The following is a 23,080-nucleotide window of genomic DNA, read 5'->3' on the forward strand; positions in this document are numbered from 1 at the left end:
ACATATTTAAGGTGGTACCCAACACTTACACTAAAATTAATTTGGCTCGTTTAATTTTCATAAAATTTTGACAAAGTATTTACTTTGACCCTTTTACAAAAATATAAAAAATTCCAAAAATTTGAACCAAGCGTTTTATCAGAAAAATTACACTGGTTATATTGCAGTTTGACAAACACTAATTTTGATCATTCAGAAGCTTTATATTGCCTTCACAACGCAACGCAATTAAAACATTTAGCTGATATTACAGAGTTATTTCCCTGTAGTGTTAGGTACCACCTTTACATTCCCAAATACATGCATGAACTATATAAAGCTGCTTGAAGAATTTGATTGTTCAGAGTTCTCAAAAAGTGGAAGTTAAAAAAATTTGCAAATGACTGACATCTTTTTGGTATTTTGCAATAGAAATAATAGTAAGGACCAGCAGATTTTCTTCAAGGACCAACAGGGGAAAATATATTTTGAAATTATTGGACATTGTTTTGCTGTATTGTTTTTCTTCAATTGAAAATAATATTTTCAAGAGAGAAAGGAGTAGGTCCAGTAAGACCCCTTTTTGACCCCAAAATATAGCAGTTTTACCAAATTGTTAAAATGTAAACTTTTAGTTATTTATTGGACAGAAGAATGCTTCTGCTACATAAATATGGTCTGTTTATGACAATACAATGCACATATATCGGGAACTAGTATCATTAAGTCATGCTAAGTTACTGAAATCTTCACAATTCTAGCATTTTACTTAAATTTTAGACGGTTTCCCTGAAAAACGAAAGTGGCCGCATTCGAGTTCATCCTTAATATTGAAATGTAAGTTGTATTTGATGATAATACATAACATATATAAAGGCTGAGGAGGAACACAGATGCGGCCACTTTCATTTTTGACAAAAACCATTTAAAAAATGACATTTTTCGGCATATTTGGTAGATTTTTCATATTTGAGCTTGAATCGGATCGTTTTTAATGACTTAATCAGTTAAAATCTTTCACTTAAACTTATTGAATTATATGAAATAGACACTTAAGTGTTTAAAAGTGGTCAAAATCTTTCGTCAGATGAACCTGAAATTAGAGCCCAAAATCGGTCCTTACCGGACCTACTCCTTTACTTTCTCTTCCCAAATTCATTATAAACTTTGATTGTTGGTTGCTTAATGTCCAGTGGTTTTACAGAAGAAAAGTGAAATGCAGACCTTGGGCTTATTTTGAAACAATAAAATTGAGAATGGAAATGGGGAATGTGTCAAAGAGACAACAACCCGACCAAATAAAAAACAACAGCAGAAGAATGTGTCCATAGTACACGAATGCCCCACTCGCACTATCATTTTCTATGTTCAATGGACCGTGAAATTGGGGTAAAAACTTTAACTTGGAATTAAAATTAGAAAGATCATATCATAGGGAACATGTGTACTAAGTTTCAAGTTGATGTAACTTTAACTACATCAAAAACTACCTTGACCAAAAACTTTAACCTGAACTTCGCACTATCATTTTCTATGTTCAGTGGACCATGAAATTGGGGTCAAAACTATAATTTGGTATTAAAATTAGAAAGATCGTATCATGGGGAACAAGTGTACTAAGTTTCAAGTTGATTGGACTTCAACTTCTTCAAAAACTACTTTGACCAAAAACTTTAACCTGAAGCGGACGGACGAAAGGAGGCACAGACGGACGGACGGACGAACGGAGGCACAGACCAGAAAACATAATGCCCTTCTACTATCGTAGGTGGGGCATAAAAAGCTGATAAGAATTGCAAATTCAAATGGAATTGACTAGAATAGAGGAAATTTTTAATGAGATGAGTCCTCATTATGTTGTTGCAGCTAATTGTTGATAAAATTATATAAAAGTCGGTGTTTGTTTTGATTTTGCCTGTCTATTAGGTACGCCTTTGTTGTCAAACAACTATTCTGTCTATAAATAATATCCTCACTTCCTATGTTTATGTAACTTGTATTTAGGATTAAGAGGTAGATTTGGTTTAAGTAAATACGTTATTTTTACCACCTGTCTCACACTTTAAGCCAGAGAGTTGTTGTAGTATTTATAGAATTATAGAAATAAGAAGATTTGGTATGATTCCAATAATAAAAGTCTCTACTAGGGACAAAAAGACATAGAAGTTAACAACTGTAGGTTACCATACACCTTCAACAAGAAGCAAAACCCATATGTCAGAATATATTGACACTGTTCTGGCTGAATATGTTTTTGTTAGTGATGAGTTTCACCCTAAGACTTCAAAAATTGGTAGTCGCGTCTTCTCAATTGGCAATAAAAGAAATGGATGATAAGAATAAAAAAAAAATGAAATACTAGTACACTTAATAAATTTTTGAAAACAAGACCCAAGTTTAAATAATAAACAGTACGACCTCTTGAAGTCAACTACTGATAGTTTGATAAAAGAGGGACGAAAGATACCAGAGAGACAGTCAAACTCATAAATCGAAAATAAACTGACAACGCCATGGCTAAAAATAAAAAAGACAAACGGGCAAATAATAGTACACAACATATAGAAAACTAAAGAAAGACTAAGCAAAACGAACCCCACCAAAAACTAGGGGTGACCTCGGCTGTTCCGGAAGGGTAAGCAGATCCTGCTCCACATGTGGCACCCGTCGAGTTGCTCATGTTAGTACAAATCCGGTAAATAGTCGGTAGGTCACAGTCGTGGTGAAAAAGGCAGTTGATTGTAGTTACGACATAGGGAACATATCTGATATCATCTGTGAAACGGTTAAATAATTTGTCCTGGTAAGATGTCTTCATACAAACGGTTGTGATGTTAACTAGTTGTTAAGAATCAAGCTGGCTCTCTGTGTTATGGTCCAGACAATCTATGAAAAGGGTTGAACGGGGCGGCCTGGATAGGTCCACTTTATAGCAGAGGCGGATTTAGGGGGGGGCTGGCAGGGTGCCCGGGCCACTCCCCCCCCCCCCTTTTTGGGAAAAAAAATTGTTGCTTATATAGGGAATCACTGAAGCGTGACTGGAGCGGGTCCCCTCTTAGGTCAGTCAGTGGGCCCCCACTTATGAAAATTTCTGAATCCGCCACTGTATAGTACGCCTCTGATTATTCCTTTCTCGTCATACAGTCCATATAAATTTGTCACTGGACGTTTTTTTTTACTCTATCAATGCAAGATGTTTCTGTCAACCTACATTTTCTAATGAAAAAATATCTTGTTGTCCAACAACAATGTGCTAATTTAGATATCACCTAACTACGATAATTTTGAAACCGTCCTTTACAAGACCGATCTTAAAGAGTTTGACCAGACACTTTCATCTGGACGTTGTATACCAAAGACTTAAATTAACATTTTAAAGCATTGGAGGGAAACTGACTAAGATGTGCTAATTGATAGATCTGTCACAATCTTCTGATTTGAATGAAATATTAGTTATTGATGTCATGTAAGCTTTCCAGTTACAGTGATTATGATGATTATTTGAGCAAATCCGTTTGATATTGACTTTTCCATTAATAAATCATATTCAATGTTCTTCAACTTCGTACTTTATTTGGCCTTTTTAACTTTTTTGGATTCGAGCGTCACTAACGAGTCATTTGTAGACGAAACGCGCGTCTGGTGTACATACAAAATTTAGTCATATTTGAATAATTTTTAAATAACAAAATGGTACATAGAAGTATTATATTGACAATAACATACTTCGAATCCATGATATGTACAAGTATGATATTGAACACATGCTGAAAAAAAGAAATAATACATTACATAATTCAAAAGTAATGTACCTGAAAAATGCGACAAAATTCATATTGCATTTTTTTAAACTCGTATTTTCATTCAATTTATACTTATTTTAAACCTCCGAGTCATAATTTAATTTTTAAATATCGAGTTTTAAAATTATCGTTTTACAAAAGTCATCACTAAATATAGCAGGCTTATTATCTAGTACTCCGTGCCCTCAATTCGTATTATTTTAAGACTCATCACGGGTACTCGACCGAAACAGCTGAAAGGTCACATGGCAGTTGGAAGAGTAAGAAATTTCATTCAAGACGATTTAAAAATAAAAATCTGAAGAAAAGTTTGAAATCATGTTTCATATTTATCATAATTTCAGCAGTTTCAAAATAAATCTATACTTAAGCCACGTATGCTAGTCATTATTTAAAGGGTACTTTAAATGTAAAATTTGGCTTCAAAACTATATGTGCTCAGGTTACGCGCGTGTATTAGTAACAACCAACATGGGTAAGGCCATGGATAGTAATTGCAAACACGCCATATAGTCTTTCCATATTTTAAAACGGAAGAATATTTATATGCTTAGCCCAGTGTATGATTGCATTTTTTCACAGCTTCGGGCAAAACTTTTCATTTGAAATCTGGTAATGGGTATTAGATCACATTTTTCTGCTAGGCAATCATACTGCATTTTCTAATTTTCGGATCCTATAGTATATATCCAGAGACATATTATATGTCTCTGATATATTTAACAATATTACCAAATTCACGTTGGTATTTTATCAATTGATGATAATTCAGTTGTCAATCATAATAATTGTATAATAATACATTATAACCAGTTAGATAATGTACATCAGGAGATGTTTGATAGTAAACTGATGACGTCTACCCCCACTGATATTTTTAAACCGCAACATTTCTGAATTTTATCAAAAATAAGCAAACATCTGAGGAGAGGAATATTCAGTAAACCACATATCTGTTGGGAGAATTGATATGTAAAAATAGGAAGTCAAGACCTGGTTTATATATGAGAAGGTTAAATACCATGATGGAAAATCTAGTTGAAATCTAGTTTTTGATTTCACTATACATTCATATCAGCACGCGAGTTAATGTGGATCAGCATTTTAAACAGATTACTTGCTGGCATATCATTTTTTTATCAACTATGAAAGCATCCTTGTATTTTCTATCATTATTTCTTCATAGAGAGTTGCTGCTTTCATGGAAGGTATCAGCTCTAAACGATTAAGATGAATTCACCCCTTAAAAGGTTTCTATTGACACAATCACAGTCCTGGTTGAGTGTTTAAAATATCTGTTTGATAGATATAAACCACGGGTATATTCCACTCATCCTTGCAATACTCCAGTTTTCGATTTCTTTCTTGCGGCATAACCCAATGCGACTAATCGTCGAATTAATAGAAACATAACGGGTGCCATAAGCGTAATAGGAATTGATTACTCGTCTTTGAAACATAAATTATCTCCTCCCCTTTTTGTGCAGTTTATTTGTCTTGTCTTACTTCTGTGTCTGCATGTGTGCATTATTACTTGTCTAGACGACTTGGAGAGATTTAGTACCCAAATTAATGTATCATTGCATAAACATCTGGCTATTGTTGAAGACAGCGATTTGACCTTTTGATAAAGTAGGATTATTATCTTATCGAAGACATATATACCTCTCATACTTGTCTTTACAACTTTTAATATTTTCCGGCTTTTGAAATATTTGCATCGATTGAGACCTGAAGCAGTGAAGCAGTTGAGAAGTGACGTCTTCTTGAAAGCACCTTTTATAGCGGACTATGAGGTATAGGCTTTGCTCATTGTTGAAGGCCGTATACGATGACCTATATAGTTGGTCTCTTGTGGAGAGTTGTCGCATTGGCAAACAAACCACATCTTCTTTTCTTTATATCAACATAATTCACGACATCCCAACATGTAAATACCATAATTTCCAATAAGTATGGCCTCTAGCTTGTTCCATTCACGGGTTTGATATGTGAAAATGAATCAATCAGGGTTTGGGTGGGGAGGGGGAGGTCTCAAAAAGACTAAATTATATTTTTTACAGATTTTGTAACAATTTTACACATATATGATACAAATTCAACAATATACATTGTTGTTGAACATGGAAGTCATTTGAAACATTTGCAAATCTACGAATTTTGTCATTTCTATCCAATTAAACAAATCGTCCTTATTTTGAATGACATATTTGCCGGCACTGGACGTTAATCAACCGACAATCAATCATTCAATCAATCTAAGGACATCCATAAACATCATGAATAATTTTGAAATACCAATGCATAGTTGCACATTCTGATAGATATTTTTGTAATATAAATAAATCCATAAGGTATGGGCTGAATAAACTGAGAAAACCAGTCATTAAAACAAAAAAAAAGTTATTTTAGACTGAGGTAAATGTCCGAATCCCTTGACTAGATTATTATAGAGTTTACTTATTGTCATCAACAATTTAGAAGAACATTGAATCATTCAAAAATAACAATTTTAGACTGATTTTATAGAAAATCATTTTGAAAAACGATGTGTGGTATAACTGCTGAGACGACTATACACCACAGGTCAAATGACGTAGGTGGATTAAAAAAATATGTATGTAGCATGAGTTCGAATCCCGGCCAGGGAAGAACCAAAAAATTGCGAAAGCAAATTTACAGATCTAACATTGTTGGGCTGATGTTTAGACGAGTTATGTATATATCAAAGGTATCGTTCAGCCTTCTGCAAACAACAAAACCCTTTCCGGCAAATTGTAAAACAATTCAAACGAGAATCCAAGTTCGGACAACGGCCAGGTGTATGACACTTGTGTGTGAGTCTTGTGTAGAAAAGGGGTGGACAATATAGAAATAAGTGCATACATACAAAGTGATGTAATTTTTAAAGTTAATTCTGTTTAAAGTGATGTTATGAAATTTTGAGTTGACTTATGATTTGTACAAATATGACACCATTCTTCATTTATCATCACAATTAAAATTTGTCCTTTGTATAGAAAACTATCTTTAAATTTCGGGTATACCTGGGTAAAACCCGAGATGTACTTAATACCGACATGAATCACTTTTTTTCACTGCTTGACTTTAAACTTGATTTTAATTGTACTTCATTTAAATATTTATTTCAATTTAGTATAGTTTATTATTGCCTTTTTCTCACTTAATCATGCATGTAATGAACGTCTTTAGTCGAATGTCCAATCCTGAAAAAAAAGAAGAAAGAAATGGTTTAATTATTCAAAAATGAAATAAACACCATAAATTAAATGTACTACAACTTAAGCATCTCTTTTTGATGTTGTTTTACGTACATTGAAGTATGATATTCGGACTGCACTTTCATAAAAACGTTATATTCCTTAATTCAAGTTACAGTATATTATATTGGGTAGTATGTTAAAAAGAGATTAGTTTGGCAGTCCCTGCAAAACGACAATGTATATGGTAGGACAAGAAATTTATAGATGTAATAGTTCGCCTCTAAACAAATTTTGCTTTGGCTAAAGAAGTATAAAAAGCGTTTGAGGTCCTTAACCAAACTTGAGTTATTTTGTGGTGCGAATTCCAACATGATTCCTTGCGCAGCTATATTACTGACATCTTTCAATTCAAACCTTAGTGGGTCATCGGATGAAACCCATAATTGTATAAACCGGCTACCTTTATTTTCGAATGTGAAGGAAGTCAAAAAAAGTTTTTGTCCTGCATATATAGTAGGTATGTTTTTCAATGTATTTGAACAGTAAATAAAGGCTTTAATGCATGTTTTGATCTCTTTATAAATTGAATACTGGATTAACAATCATTGTACATTTTGATCGTAGAAAAAAAGTTTCTTTTCCGATCTTTTCCAAAACCAATAGTTTTGAGTCCAAATCGCAGCCTCTACATAGAATGAAATTCAAAACAGTGTGGCTGTAGCCATTGATTGACACATTAAATTCATCCATTGACTGGGACAATTTAGGTGAACGTTTGTATGTAACGACCACTGTTCACTATGTATTTTTTAAAGACACTTATACTATGGGGTCACCAAAGGTTCTTAACACCTTAATAAAGTAATTCGATAAAAATTAATCAGAAATAACTCGATGTTTTGATTTATATCAATTATATAAATCAAAACATAAAGGTTATTCCTGATTATTTTTTCGAATTATTTTATAATTAAAGGCGTTAAGAAACCTTTGGTGACCACACAGTTTAAATGTCTATCGTAGGTACGTCGTGAACAGTGGTCGTTACAGACAAACGTTCACGTAAATTGTCCCAGTCAATAGATGAATTTAATGTGTCAATCAATGGCCACAGCCACACTGTTTTGAATTTCATTCTATGCACAAATCGTCCGATGTTTGTACGCATTTTTTCAATCACATTTCCAGCGTTTCTTTAATTCTATATACATATATGTTGTGAATCACTACTATAATAAATGCAGACTTTAGTTTGAACATCTGCAAGATCAAAGATAGGTAATCTAAATGATGAACCAAAGAATTTGTCAAATATTCCGGATATGTTGAATTAAATAACATCTTAATTAACCGTATGTTATCAAAACCTCCCTATACGTATCAATATACATATTAAGTTGTCTTAGGCCACACCAAATTAATTAATAGTTCTTTGAGATTTTACCCAAAAAAAATGGGGCGAGCGAGCGAAATTTAAATTTATATTTTTAAATTCTTCGCCTCAAATTTTGAAGAAATATGGAGCGAGCGATATTTTTTTTCTCTCAATTTTTATATCTTTTACCTAAAAGAAGCAACTGAATTTTCAACTCACTTAATTGAAAGGGGACATAATTTGATATAATTAAATTATCTCCCTTTTTATATGTATTTCAACTTTCTGCATTCTTTTTCATTTTGTTTTGTTGTTTGTATAATTATCACTGCACAAATATACACTTTTGAACATATTTTTTTATGCATGAACTTTATATGGCTATCTGCTTTTAATATGCACTGCTTTCATCTGTAGTATATGCACCTTCTGGTCCTTAGACACCCTCTGTAGTATGCTAGCAAGCTTCTTGTAACATAACTGCATGGTGTGTGTTTTGTGTTTATGCATATGGAGCACTAACCAGTCAATCCAAGCACCGTGGAAACTGGGGGTTCTAGCTAGTTAGCTAGTGCTACTTTACAATTAAATATCAGAAAATAAATTACACCAAAACATACCAACATGGAAATATCTACATAACCTACATTTATAAGCCTATGTTATAACTAAGATTTCAACCAGATGCATCATGGAGTCTATAATCCTGCAATAGAAATGCATTTTTTTTTTCATTTACAAAACATCCTGTGTTAAACAAGTTAACTTTCAATTTCACCCATCTTTAAAAATGGTATAAAATATCTAATTTTATCATTTTCAGTACCTTGTATTATTATAAAAAGGTACATATAAAAATGGAACAATATGGGGTATTTTAAAGTTTGAGAACTGCACAACATCCACCAGGAAAAATAACAAATTCAGAGGTCTCCACAAGGCCGTCAACAACTGTTTTGGTGTCTATCTTTTCATATCAAAAGAAATGTATCAATGAAATATCAGTAGGGGTATTTACAGGGCCAACAAAAGGCTTAATTTTTACTCCATGTACAACAATTTTAAACATTTATTTGCCCTGTAGCATCCAATTTGATCTTGGAATATGCAACCAAACTAATCACATATAGACAACCACTACAAATGACAATCTGTGCCTGTTTTGATCTCAAATAATTAGTTGTTCCCAATCAATGATATCAGAGTAAAGTCTTTGTGGCCCAGTGAGCTGTTTCCCAGACAAGGGGACAGGTTTATCAGACATGTGGAACTCATTTTGTGAGCTCATGAGTACCGAAAATGCATTAATTCCACTTGGTTTTGAATTTGATGCATCTTTAGTAGCAGTAGATCCATCATCAATTGTGAACTGCACATATTTAAAGTTTAGGTCATAACATATTGACCATACCATATTTTCGTCAGATATTTCGATACTAGAATCATCGAAACTGTTCGGCTTACTTATTTGTATGGTTTTAATATTAATAATCTCACTTTGTGCATCGCTACATCGTTCAATGGCTTCTTGATATAGTTCCCTGAATGTCCGACATTTTGTTTGTGTTGCCGTATTTTTTAATATGTATGCCTTGTTGTTATTTTTGTCTGGATGTTTCACCACAGAAACAATCAGCACGTTTTCCATCTTTGCAACTTTTTTGATCAGAATCAAAAATATGCTTGACAAATGACAAACACTGCATATTTTCAAACGCTTAATTGATAAAGATTTTTTTTTAATACCGGAATCGAGTTCGTCGAAAATGCGGATTTATTTTCGACGTGCGGGAATTTTATTTTTATTTTTATTTTTTGGTTTTGGCAGGTGAGGTGCGGGAAATTTTTTTTATTTTTTTATTTTAATTTCGGCAATTTAGGTGCGGGTTTTCCAAAGAACTACTAATTAATTTGGTGTGGCCTTATGGTATGATTAAAATGCCACTTATTTTCTTTCTTTCTTTGTCAAGGTATTATAGGTTATATATGTAAACATTCGTATGGTCCAATAATTAATTAAGCTATTTTTACAACGAAAACTATTTCAATTTTAGATCGAATAACAACAGCAATGTGCAAATATTTACGATTCCGCATTTTCTATATTACCACTTTACACATAACCGTTTTCGGTAAATATTCAAAATTAAAAACTTCAGCACTATAAATACTTTAAGTTTTCGCAATATTATAAAAGAATGATTTGACCCTTTCTTGGTCTTTCAAACACATGATCAGATATTACAACTTACAGGCAAAATTGTCATACATGGTGCATATAAAAATTTGAAATAAAGATAGGAGAAAGGATCTGCAAAAGAGGGTGAAAATATATGAAAAGTTGATCACACACAATTGCATTGTAATACTAGCAGTATGTTCCACCCTGGCTATACGCATTAACTGTGCATTTCATAGGCGGATCCAGCCCCCCCCCTTTTGTGGGAAAAATTTGGTTGATTGTATAGAGAATCACTGAATCATGACTTGAGAGACCCCCCCCCCCTCCCCCATGAAAAGTTCTGGATCCGCCACTGCGTTTAATCATTGTGACAGACAATAGGTTATCTCAACAAAGACTGATTCGGAATTTCCAAGTCGGTTTGGCACAAATTTAAATCGGTCATCGCCCGGGGCATAACGACAGCGTGGACGAGTTAAACTTTGCTGTTAATAGTCAGACACCTCTTTTAACTAAAAGCCCATGTATATAATTAACCTTTGATAATGAAATGTGTATCAGTTTAATTTTAACCGGCGACCACAAAACTTTGCAACATGTCCAAAATGACCCCATGTCACACTACATTAAATACAATACATTTGTAGCTCAAGTCCACACCCGTTTGTTTGATTAAATACAAGTTAAATTTGTCAGTTTTTTTTGACAAAGTTAACCTATCTTTGAATAAAGTGAGCACAGCAATCAGTAAACGTGATTTAATTCATAATTCTGATTTCCCCTGAAACAATATGAATTAACTTTTTACATTTAAAATCATGAAATTGAAGGTCTTGCAATTACTGCCCACGCTTATAGGTTGCACTTTGTAAATACAGCTGTTTCTCAAAACACGCCTCTTTTGGGGAGTAATTGAATATTCATAGAAAATTCATTTTGTTTACATACTGGTTCCCAGTTGTGCTCTCTGTGTTCCATATCGCAGAGACAGAACTTGGGAATGTTACCAGTAAATAAACACGTGCATATTGTTTACATTGAAATCTGTGGTAACCTTTCATTCGAGGTAGGGGTAGTTAAGAAAATTAGTGTAAGTTTAAACTCTGAGAAGTTCAGGGCATATAAACGTTGAAAATATGCCGCACAGCCCTATATTTTGACCTTTGAAAAAAATTGTGGTGCATATGAACTTTCAATTCTAGGATAAAAAATATTTCAAAACTTCATAGTAAAAGTGGAAACAGTTTTAGCCGTAAAAGGAGTTCCTATGGGAAATTGCATTGTCAATATTTACAGAAATGCAACCTATAAACATGTCTAACTTCATCTCATTTTATGCATCTGTCACTAATTTATGTTCGGTGGTTGTCGTTGATATCTGCCACTTTAGTTTTTCGATTTATCAGGCTTACTTTCTCGTTTTTAATTTTATCACAAGTTGTCGTTCCAGTGTCTTTTATAGCTTACTTTACGATATGTGTTTTGCTCAATGTTGAAGGACTTACGTTAAGTTACACACGTGGTTGCTTACAGTCACGTACTTGGGTCCCTGATGGATAGTTGTCTTAATATCAAACATTTGATCCTTTCATGAAAAAATGAAAACATGTTACTTCTCTGGCAAAGTGATCCTGAACTGTTTTAGTAGTTCTGATGAATTCTGTTTGTGCCACTCTTTAATAACAGAGTGTAAATTTTGAAGATACCATAAAATCGTTTATAGATATGAAAATAATATTCAATTAAAAATTACCAACTTTTTTTTTATGGATATCGTGTCGAGAAAAATAGAGAGCATTAATTGATTCAGTGCTGGTAGAGTCAAGCACAAGTAAGTCCAGCAACAAATATCACATTGAAAATAGATATCGTAATTTCATTTAAATAAATCGTGCTATGTTTTACTATTAAGAGGGTGTGAAAAAGAGATATCAAAACATTGGGTCCCGAGTACAGTTTTATTATCTATGAAGCAAATGTGAGAATCTGAAAAATTCAATTTAAGTACACTTTAAACTTAGTATTGACGTCATTTATTTTATCAAATTCTTCCCGAATTAGCATCTGCAGATATAATAATGAATATGATATCACAAATATTTGACACACATACTTTAAGAAATTATCTTCTTCCACTTTCATGTAAACAATTCCTTATTGCAAAGGAATATAAATAGATATATAAAAGTACATCATCGGTTATGTTGCTGACTGTCGATAAAAAGGCAGTCATAATAAAATACAGAATTGGATATGTTTACACAGATGTACATGTACAAGTATACCAAATATAGACATGAAATAAAACATCATACACGATCTTTTTCGAAATAAAAAAACCAAAACAACAATGTTTAGTGTTTTTCGTTACCGCTGAAGAAACCCTTCCACGGTTGAAACCTTTTTCAGAAAATCGCATTTTTTTAAATGTCTTAAATTATATTTGCGTCATTTTTCCCTACGTGTTATCATATTTCATGAATGTTTTAAAAAAGTAAAAGTACAATTGTACTGAATTATAAGATACTTTATGTATCTTTTACAATCTAGCCACGCTCCATTTTAAAATTGACTGTTTATGAGAAAGAACGAATATCATATGGATATTAGGATTCATATCTTAATCTGTTTCTATCATAACTCATTTTGCAATTTGATAATTCGATTTCTAGACATTTATCTGGTTAATCGGAATACAACCAGCTTAGGCAAGAATCGCTTCAATACTCCATTTAAATTTACAAAATCATTGTATTTAAAAAAAAAAATCCCTATAATTTCAAGACATAAAAGCACCTAATAATAGACGTACACTCTGACCAATACATCGGTTTATCAAAAGATTGATAAAGATGAACCGGTACAGGATTATGCAGGATTTTTATGGACGATTTTTGAGACTATCCAGAAAATCTGGATATCACCACCGCTTAAAGCATAGCCGGCACATGTTTATATTGAATTATATATCTGTTCATTCGTCCGACTGTCAATTCGTTTGTTTGATCCGTACATTATACCTGTATTTTCTTCCAAACCATGCACTTATATTAAGCGCTATCAAACATTTTTCTCGTTGCTGAAGGCCGTACGGTTGCCAATAGATATAAGAATATGTGGTATAAGTGCAAAAGAGACAAATCTCCATCAAAGTCACAAATTTGTAAAAATAAACCATTATAGGTCAAAGTGCGGTGATGTGATTTCGAGCCTTTTTTTCTTTATAGCTGACGGTGCGGTAGGGGCTTTGCTTATTGTTGATGGTCGTACCGTATGACTTATAGACGTTAATTTCTGTGTCATTTGGTCTGTTGTGGATATTTGTCTCATTGGCAATCATACCACATCTTTTAATATTCAACACTTGAGCCTTGGCTCACACCGATCGGTAAGCTATAAAGGGTCCCAAAACTGACTAGTGTAAAACCATTCAAATAGGAAAACCAACAGTCTAATATTTAAAACGAACGAGAAACGAGAATCACGTATGATCCACCTCAACAAACGAAAACTACTGACCAATAAAAATAGTGTAACATCACAACATAGAAGACACACCATTAATTTGAAATGGCATTTACACAAAAAACAATTAAGTGACCATACACATATAAAAAACGGATACATTTGATCTATGACACAATGTAGCATGAAATCAATAAAGCAAGGGGTTATGTGTAAAACAATATCAGAAAGATAACCATAACCTTGGACAAAGTAACGCCAAATAAAATAACGTAAGTTTTCTTAAGGTTCATGTGGACCCTATGGCTAAAATGGCCGTATTTTCACCTCAAAATTTTCTCTGAGTACAGGCAAACCTGTGCATCTGGAAAAGTTTTAAGGCATAGCATGCCCTAGATAAATAGAATTCAAATGCATTGTATGATTTAGAAAATTCATAACTTAACTGGATTTTGCGGTACACTTTTTTTCGTCTCTGCAGAAGATGATAAAATTAACAATCAGTTGAGTTTACTTTGATATGGTCCACTCAGGTACACAGTTTAAATAACCAATTATTGTCAGGTATCTATTGTCCATCTAATGTCCATGTCAATTAAAAATACTCACTTTAATTTTTACCTGTGGGGAAGTTCTCAAACCTGTTTCCCAACTTAGTTTATTTTGGCACCTTCTGGAGGAATGAAAAAAAGTGCACAGCAAAATCCTGGTAAGTTTTTATTTTTCTAAAACATAAAACATACTTGAAAGTCATTTATCTAGGGCATGCTATGCCTGAATTTTTTTACAGATGCACAGGTTTGTCTGTACTCAGAGTAAATTTTGAGGTGAAAATACGGCCATTTTAGCCATAGGGTCCACATGAACCTTAAACGGTATTGATCGACAAAAGGAATGGAGAACGAAATAATCGTTTATTTCTACTACATTTTGTACCTATACCAAGATAGACCGTACTTAAAATAATAGAGAGGACTTGTAAAATGGGCTTGACTTTAACCTGTTATTTGAAAAAAAGGATGTTATAGACATGGGCAGAAGTTCTAAATCGTGTCAGACGAGGCTGCGTAATTATGCATCCCCGACAACAATAAGACCACTCCTTTTTAGCATTGTATTTTCTATCTGATGGGAGAATTCCAGGTGACCACATTTCTATATTAGAATCAACCCTTGGAGTTTGACATTTTTCTTCTCGCAAAAGTAGCGTAAATGAAACTCTCTTGATTTTATTTATTTTATAACCTTTTTTTTTTACATATCTTTATTTTTTAACTGGTCATGTTGTGCTTTACCTCAGAGTGCTTTACTTGTCCATGGACTTTTGTTGGAGATTTTTCAGATTATAGCACATATTTCAAAGTTAAATTTTCTTCTCATCTGCTTTTAATAGGTCAACTGAAATAGTCGATCCTATGATTTGGTTTTATCACTGCACGAAGAGTACTTTCTTTTTCCTTTTTAAAAGGCTATAACTTAGGTTTAAATAGGTATGAAGATAGCTATGAATGTCGCCCGTAAAACAACCACATACACACCCTTCTCACCATCGACTGTCGGGTCAACATTCAAACTGTGATCATACGTAGGCGTCTCGGTGTGTCCTACAATTTAAAGCAAAAGACATAAAAGAGAACCTGAGCACAGCAACACTAGAAAAACCACAAATGACCATTTGTACTCGATAAACTGTTAATGGTTACGACCTATAGCGTAAGAAACTATCTTATAATTTATAGCATAGTATACGTGCTCGTCGTAGTAAAATCTATACCCATTGATAGTCTAAATGTCATGGTCATTAAGGTCATGTTTGTGGTCACTAGGTTTATAATTTGAAATTACCGATTTAAATAAATAAAACAAGAGGTATATAACCAATTGAGTATATCAGAACGATAAATCTGCTTTAACTCAAAAAAAAAAATTTCGCGCTAAATACGTGATGTCCCCTTTTGCCCTGTCATAGAGGTGTGAGTGTCTTTTAAATTATTTGTATTTTGTTTCTTTTTTTGTTACTTTCTAGTGTCTAAAAAATACTTTTACATATATGTTTTAAGAACCAGTGGAATATATTCTATGAGCTCGAGGCTCTGGTAAGTTTGCTTTAGAGATCCACCAGAGTTCATATGGAGGGAATATATAAAATAAGCAGATGTCGTATTATTTGAATTTGCCTACAACTATATACCACAGACCAAAATGACGTATATAAGCAACTATACAACGTTGAGAGTTCTATCTTCTATAATAACAGTGGTGGACTGCCAAAACTGACAATTTACTGGATCTCTGCAATATAAAAAAGGTCATATCGTCTACCGTTTGCAAGAGTAACCAGTCATGGAGGGCTGGCACTGATCTCAGAACGCGGATACTGGCAGTGCTTACTATCTTCAATACTAGTACAGGGGCGGATGCAGGAATTTTCGAAAGGGGGGGTGCTAACCCAGGGCAAAGGGGGGGGGGGGGTGCAGGGGGGGTGCAAAACATATGTCCCGATACAAATGCATTGATCGGCAAAAATAAAGGGGGGGGTGCGCACCCCCGGAACCCCCCCCCCCCCCTGGATCCGCCACTGCTAGTACAACGCAAACCTTAAAAAAGTACCATTAACTTGAACAAAAGGCAATTTTGATCTTTCTTTCTACGGCTTCTTATAAATGCATAGACATGCACGGGTCAACTTAAATCGCTGTTTGTAACATATATCATTATTAACATTGTTTAAGGAATTATTGAACATCAAATGCATTCTTACATTTATGTATTATAGTGGAAATGTATCATAAGACTAGATTCAATTAAAACTATATAATACTTGAAATTTTCACCTGTTTACCAATAAGTATATAAGTAGGTATTCAGGTACAACGATTGGAAACAAGTTTAAACTCCTGATGTGGTAATCGAACTTTGATCTTATGATTTTAATAACCACAATAAATAGATAAATTTGTCAAATGTCTGTGAAAAGGTGAATTATTATCAATAGTAAACCGCACATGACGACAAATGTTGATCTCCCGCCATTAATGGAATCATTTTGTGTTTGATGCGCATCGGCCAGCGCAAAATTGCTTTATTATAATACTTTAATAAAATATTTATGGTCAAACTTTGGGAAGGGAGGGGTCGAGGTCACATTAATTGCATCTGTGGATTAAAACGTGTTGGTGATCATATGATGTCTCATTGTCAAAATTATTTGAACAGACTGAATAATTTCATTAAAAAGTGTTTTAAAATTTTAGTTTTTGTTATCTTGGTTTGTGATTCACTATTGTTTGATCATCGCACCTGAAACTGCGTCGTTTCTTTTTCATTTTGTACACTTACGTTTTGCACACGATCGGGCTTCACGTGATACTACCTTCATTAACCCAAACGTTTTTGTTCTATGATAGGGGATTGGGGTCCCGAATTTCTTTAAATTTTGATCGATTCTAGTAAATGTCACTGCATACTGACCGTTTTCAATGAAAATTATATATGTCGGGAAGACAAACGACTCAAGTCGAACATTTTCGCTTAAAACTTCAAAAAGAAGATATTTTAGATCGTTTAACGAGTAAAATTACGTTTTTAAATACACATTTAATAAGATTCTTGTTTAAAATTCATGAACAAAAAAAACGTGATTTTAAAGCTTATATTGCTTTAAAAGGAAATTTAAGAGATGCAAGCTAACACGTGCATTATTTATACTATTTTATTTTGGACGGTGACGAATGCATGTATGCTACCGTATAGATTACTATCAGAATCATCATATATATACGATCACATATCCGTTGGGCACATCCAAGAAACCACTTCATAATTAGTGAAAATGTGTACTAGGGGAAAACTTAACCCAAATGATTGACTTGGGCAGTGGCGGATCCAGAAATTTTCATAAGTGGGGGCCCACTGACTGCCTAAGAGGGGGCCCGCTCCAGTCACGCTTCAGTGATTCCCTATATAAGCAACCAAAATTTTTCCCAAAAAGGGGGACCGGGTCCCCTGCCCTCCCCTAAATTCGCCTCTGTTGGGGTATTTACGATTTATATTATTTTAAAATACAATAATATAAAGAAACGTCGCACGATACCAAATAAATCGACTCTAATCGACTCAATAATTAACGAAAGTTTTACGAGTGAAAAAGAAATTTGAAATGTCAAACTCTAACAGTTAACTGGATTTATTAACTGGTTGTATTGCATACTAGTAAAAAATATATAATTTTATATGTAGCAGCATCCTGTCTGAATGGTGACTCTAAATCTTATCTCGTCACGGTAGGGAAAGCGCCGCGCCACGCTATTTGCTCATTATAGAACCGTGGCAGAAACTCGCAGATGGGTTTATAGGTTAATTTTTACACTGCAATTTATTTTGCCCTTTATGCACTAATTTTCAGTGGCAGTCCATGTTTCCTCAACTTAATCACTTTTGCAGAAACTTCCTATATATATAGTACTATTAGATCCTATTAAGTATTCTAGTCCTGAATATGCATACATATTTGCCACTGGACGTTAAGCAAGCAACAATCTATCAATCGAAAATATTTATTAGTTCTTGAATATCTTGGTGTTACCCTGTATAGTAAAAATGCAAAGACACCATGCATTAAGTATTTTTTCTTATTTTCGCGAAACCGTAAATGATATTATACATCATCTCATAATTTAAATTATTATTTTTTGAAAACTTGTTTATCGCTATATCATCTGAGAATGTTTTATTCTTTATTTTTCGGGGCAAAAAACAGCTTTACTCCCATTCTCCTTTATCATATTATAAGCTTATTCAACACAGATACATGTATCATTGTTAATATGCAAGATACCAAATATCAAATTGTGGTATTAAATTGTGGGTGACTGTGTTGAATATGGGATAGGCGGATTGATGAATTGGTGTTTAGTCTCTAGCGTCCAAATAAAACACGAATTTCAGGACAAAATCATGGAAATATTATGTTAATTTATATGAGATATTAGTTTTGTACTAGACCCAGAGGCAGATTTAGGGGGGGGGGGGGCAGGAGGCCGCCCCCTTTTTGGGAAAAAATTGGTTGCTTATATAGGGAATCATTGAAGCGTGACTGGAGCGGGCCCCCTCTTAGGTCAGTCAGTGGTCCCCCACTTATGAAAATTTCTGAATCCGCAAATGAGACCAACATGTTCATGATCTGCTGGATTTTTATGAGCTAGTTAACAAGATATGTCCCACTATTCCTGTGCACGTTACTTAGACTCCGAGCCGATCAGTCTGTCTTTTTTCCTCATTTCTGTTTATACTACGAGAAGCTGAAGCAACATATACAAAATTTCAAGTCTTTTATTTAACCCTTCCGGGGATTGAATACACGACTTCCCAAACAACCCACCTCACCCTGGAATCAAGGCGAGTTTGGCAGAACGAGACTACCGAGGGGGTTGGCGGTTATGTCAATGAACAGTTTAATAACTATACTCCAAAATCAAATATTTTTGTCTTCCTTCCATAATCGGATTTCTATACCGTACTTTTAAAGGTTAAAAATCAAATATACAAATCTTTTGTTTTTGTCGATGCATCTCGTTATTTTTAAATTCTTAATTGAAAATAGATTGTAAATCATAGTAAAATTTGCAATTGCATTTTTTTTGTAAATGAGGTTAAAACAAAACGTATATTTTCTATGGACCTTTACGTAAAATTGGTATAATTTAGTGCGTATGTCAGTACATGTAGAGTAAAGGTATTGGAATTCATCAGGAAATACCATCGATTATCTTCTGCTCTACATACCGAATTGTTGTCCGATTCAATTAACTCTTTGAATTTGTTAAATTTAGGAAATGACGCCCCTTTCAGGTGTTTATTTCATTATTTTAAAATTCGATAACAATATATTTAAATTGCATTCAGAATTGACACGTGCAAATATCAAGGTCGAAATGATATTAGATTTAAAAAGTAATATTATCTTTTTGTGATATGATATTGCCAGTGAATCACTGATAAAAAATTACTATTTATATACAATTAAAAATCTTCCTTTTCTTTTTCGATTTTCGTAAAATCTACGGATAAATGGAAGATGTTTACATACTTTTTTAAACACAGAAAGTGAAAGGACAGGCAGATGTAAATCAATCAGTACTTGTATAATTTCACGGGTAGATGCATGCACTTACATCTTACATCAGCAACTATCCCTGGGGTAAAAATGGGGCGTTTCCTAACATGGTTTAAAATTACCAGTAGTCCATAGCAATGTAAATAAATACAGGTCATTGAAACCCCCAAAATACGTCAAAATGAATATAATCAAAGATTTTGGTTATATAAGTATTTGCTTAAACTCAAGTACTCCACTGACCACAATACGGCTACCCCGTACAATAACCTAATTATCCAGATGACTCAAGGGGGTCGTGTGACAACAGAACTAGGGTCAATGGGTATACGAGATGGATAGCCATAAATAAACTATCGTATTATCATAACAAACGAGAGAAAATATTTACATCGAGTAAATTGAGATTTATGCGGGAAACCCCGACCACTAAATATATAAACCTTTGAAGTTCATTCATACAGTTTATTCTGGTTCAAGAAGTTGACACCGTAACATCAAATTACTACGAACGGTTGTAAAGGGTTTAAGATATTGCATTTAAGGTAAGACATTCTACAATTTATAACTTTTAAAACGAATATGACAATTTTAATAGACTATACACAGACAACCCATACGATTTTCTTTATAGATTCTTTATACAGCTTAAAAAAGGGAAGCAAAATAAAGCAAAATGAGAATGATACATGTACATATAGTAAATTGATCATTATAATAATTATAACTATATACATGTACATGTTTTGATATATCTAGCATAAATACATATACTTGTATCAAATGTTTTCGCTACGCTCGCATTCATGTTTCTGTGCACCATTTAACTTCCTCTTATTAAAAATGCTGTTAAATTATGATATCAATTTGTTCTTATTCATTTTATTAATATTCATGTAATTTTGTCTTCAGGATGACTATCGGAGAATCCTTAACAACTTTTCTAAAAGTTTCGAAATGGAGAACGTCAAAAAGAAAAACACAGAAAAAGAGCCGACCACGTAGTATCTTGGATGTAACAGATATAATCAGAAACATCGAGGGTCTAGATTCCTCTTACCATTCTTTTGATGTTGATTTCAACTACGAAATTCCTTCCAATCTTCCGGAAATTCCCGTAAAATCTCGCAAAGCTGAAAAATCACGGAAATCCGAAAATCGAAAATCTTGGATGTCATTTATGTGCGGAAGGAATAATTTTGACTTTGATGACCCAAAGAAAGAAGCCCCAATGCTGGAGAAATTGTCAAATAAACAGGAAGATGATGACAAAAGTACAAAGCGACTTCAACAAGAACAAGTTAAAGCAGAAGACAGCATAACAAAACCATCAACACCGAGTCAAAATGAGTTAGATGACATTGAAATCATAACCACCGAATCGACGATTGAAAACATCACCAACTCGCCGATTGAAATCATAACCAAATCGCCGATTGTAAACATAACCGAGTCGCCGATTGAAAACATAACAGAATCTCCGATTTCTTCACAAAACAAACGACTGTCATGGATGTCTTTGATGTGCGGGAGCCAAAAAAATTTGGATTTTGAAAACCAGCATGTCGTTTCAATGAAACCTGATAAATCATCTCCAAAACAAAATAACAAAGAGGAAAATAGAAAATCGTGGATGTCACTCGTGTGTGGAAGTGGCCAAAAGGAAAATAACTTTAGAAAGTCTGTTTATAGAGATTCCGGAATCTCTCTCCTTTCGGAAGACAGCGAGGTTCACCCAATAAAAGCACATTCCAAATTTCAAAGCAGATCATGTGATGACATTTTAGACAGTCTACGTCACAGTGACGATAAATGTGAGGTATTTAGTGACGAATCATTTGAATGTGGCTCTCCTTCAATGAACAATCTATTCAGAACTTCGAGCATCCAAGAAAATTCATTTCAGATAATGCGCAGACGACACAGAAATGTGAATAGAAGGCGTGGAAAGGACTGCGACTCGTGTTATAGCTCATCCGACTTTAAGATTTTAGCGCCGATTTTAGCGGGAAGTAAGAGTGAAGGAGACTTAACCAGGGTTGGCTCTTTCGTTGAAAGAGAAGTTCGATTTTCAGGAATTGAAGAAACATTTAAAGAAAAATCAGTTTCATCGATGGAAGTGTGTCGAATTAACAGCGTACACCTTAAATCATGGCAAATCCGTCGCCAAAGACGAGACCAGAAAAACAAACTGAAACGAGCATCCAGAAATCTTGAACTTGTGTTAAGCAAGGACTTCGAATTCGAAGAACGATTGATAATGTAAATTTTTTGATTCAAATATGTGTTGTAAATTTTGTACATATGCAAGTTCATGTGAAAAAATATTAATCAATACTGTTTTAAGTATTGTAACTAGTGTGGATCTAGCCGGCGTTAATATTCATGAGGCTAGCCGTCAATAATATTCATGAGATCAAAACTGCGTTCGATGAAATGTTTTGGGTAGTTATTAGATTGTGACAATAAAATAACTTTTGCTGTTAATATCCATTATGGTTATGCTATTTATAGCAATATAAAGTAATTAGGAAATAGTAAGCCAATAGGTGTTTTCTGCAAGGTCCGCGTCATTTAAAATGAAAGTAAATGAAAAGTTTAATTGCATTGCCTCACACAACACAAAACAATTATGAACATTAAAATGTTGTTATTATTGAATCAATGTAAACTATAGTAATTAAAACAAGATGATTAAATATAGGGTAATTAAATGGAATTAATTGTCATATGGGCATTTATAGTCCAATTCTAAAACTAAAATATACAATACTACGATAGTATCACACAATTAAAAAGATCAGAAAAACAAGAAACATAGTTTATTGAAGGAATATAATAAACAAAAAAATAGAAACTGTCAACTACTATTTCAATGACATAATTCTTCAAAATTACGGAGATCAATAAGAGTCTTTAATCTCAACATTACCAGTC

The 23,080-nt window shown here is 33.6% G+C and overlaps 1 protein-coding gene across 1 annotated transcript; it reads left to right on the top strand.

Annotated features, from left to right (window-relative positions):
- The first annotated feature begins 20,554 nt into the window (after positions 1-20,554).
- Positions 20,555-22,492, top strand: LOC139481787 (uncharacterized). Its single transcript, XM_071265286.1, has 2 exons — positions 20,555-20,688; positions 21,056-22,492. The coding sequence occupies exon 2, from the start codon at positions 21,057-21,059 to the stop codon at positions 22,407-22,409; it is 1,353 nt and encodes a 450-aa protein (XP_071121387.1). The 5' UTR covers positions 20,555-20,688; position 21,056; the 3' UTR covers positions 22,410-22,492.
- The last annotated feature ends 588 nt before the right edge of the window (positions 22,493-23,080 follow it).

Source organism: Mytilus edulis, chromosome 7 (assembly GCF_963676685.1).
Source record: "Mytilus edulis chromosome 7, xbMytEdul2.2, whole genome shotgun sequence".
Taxonomy (NCBI): Eukaryota; Metazoa; Mollusca; class Bivalvia; order Mytilida; family Mytilidae; genus Mytilus; species Mytilus edulis.

What these genes read in the sequence shown, in the direction of transcription:
- LOC139481787 (XM_071265286.1), top strand. Translation starts at nt 21,057, where the DNA reads ATGACTATCGGAGAATCCTTAACAACTTTTCTAAAAGTTTCGAAATGG.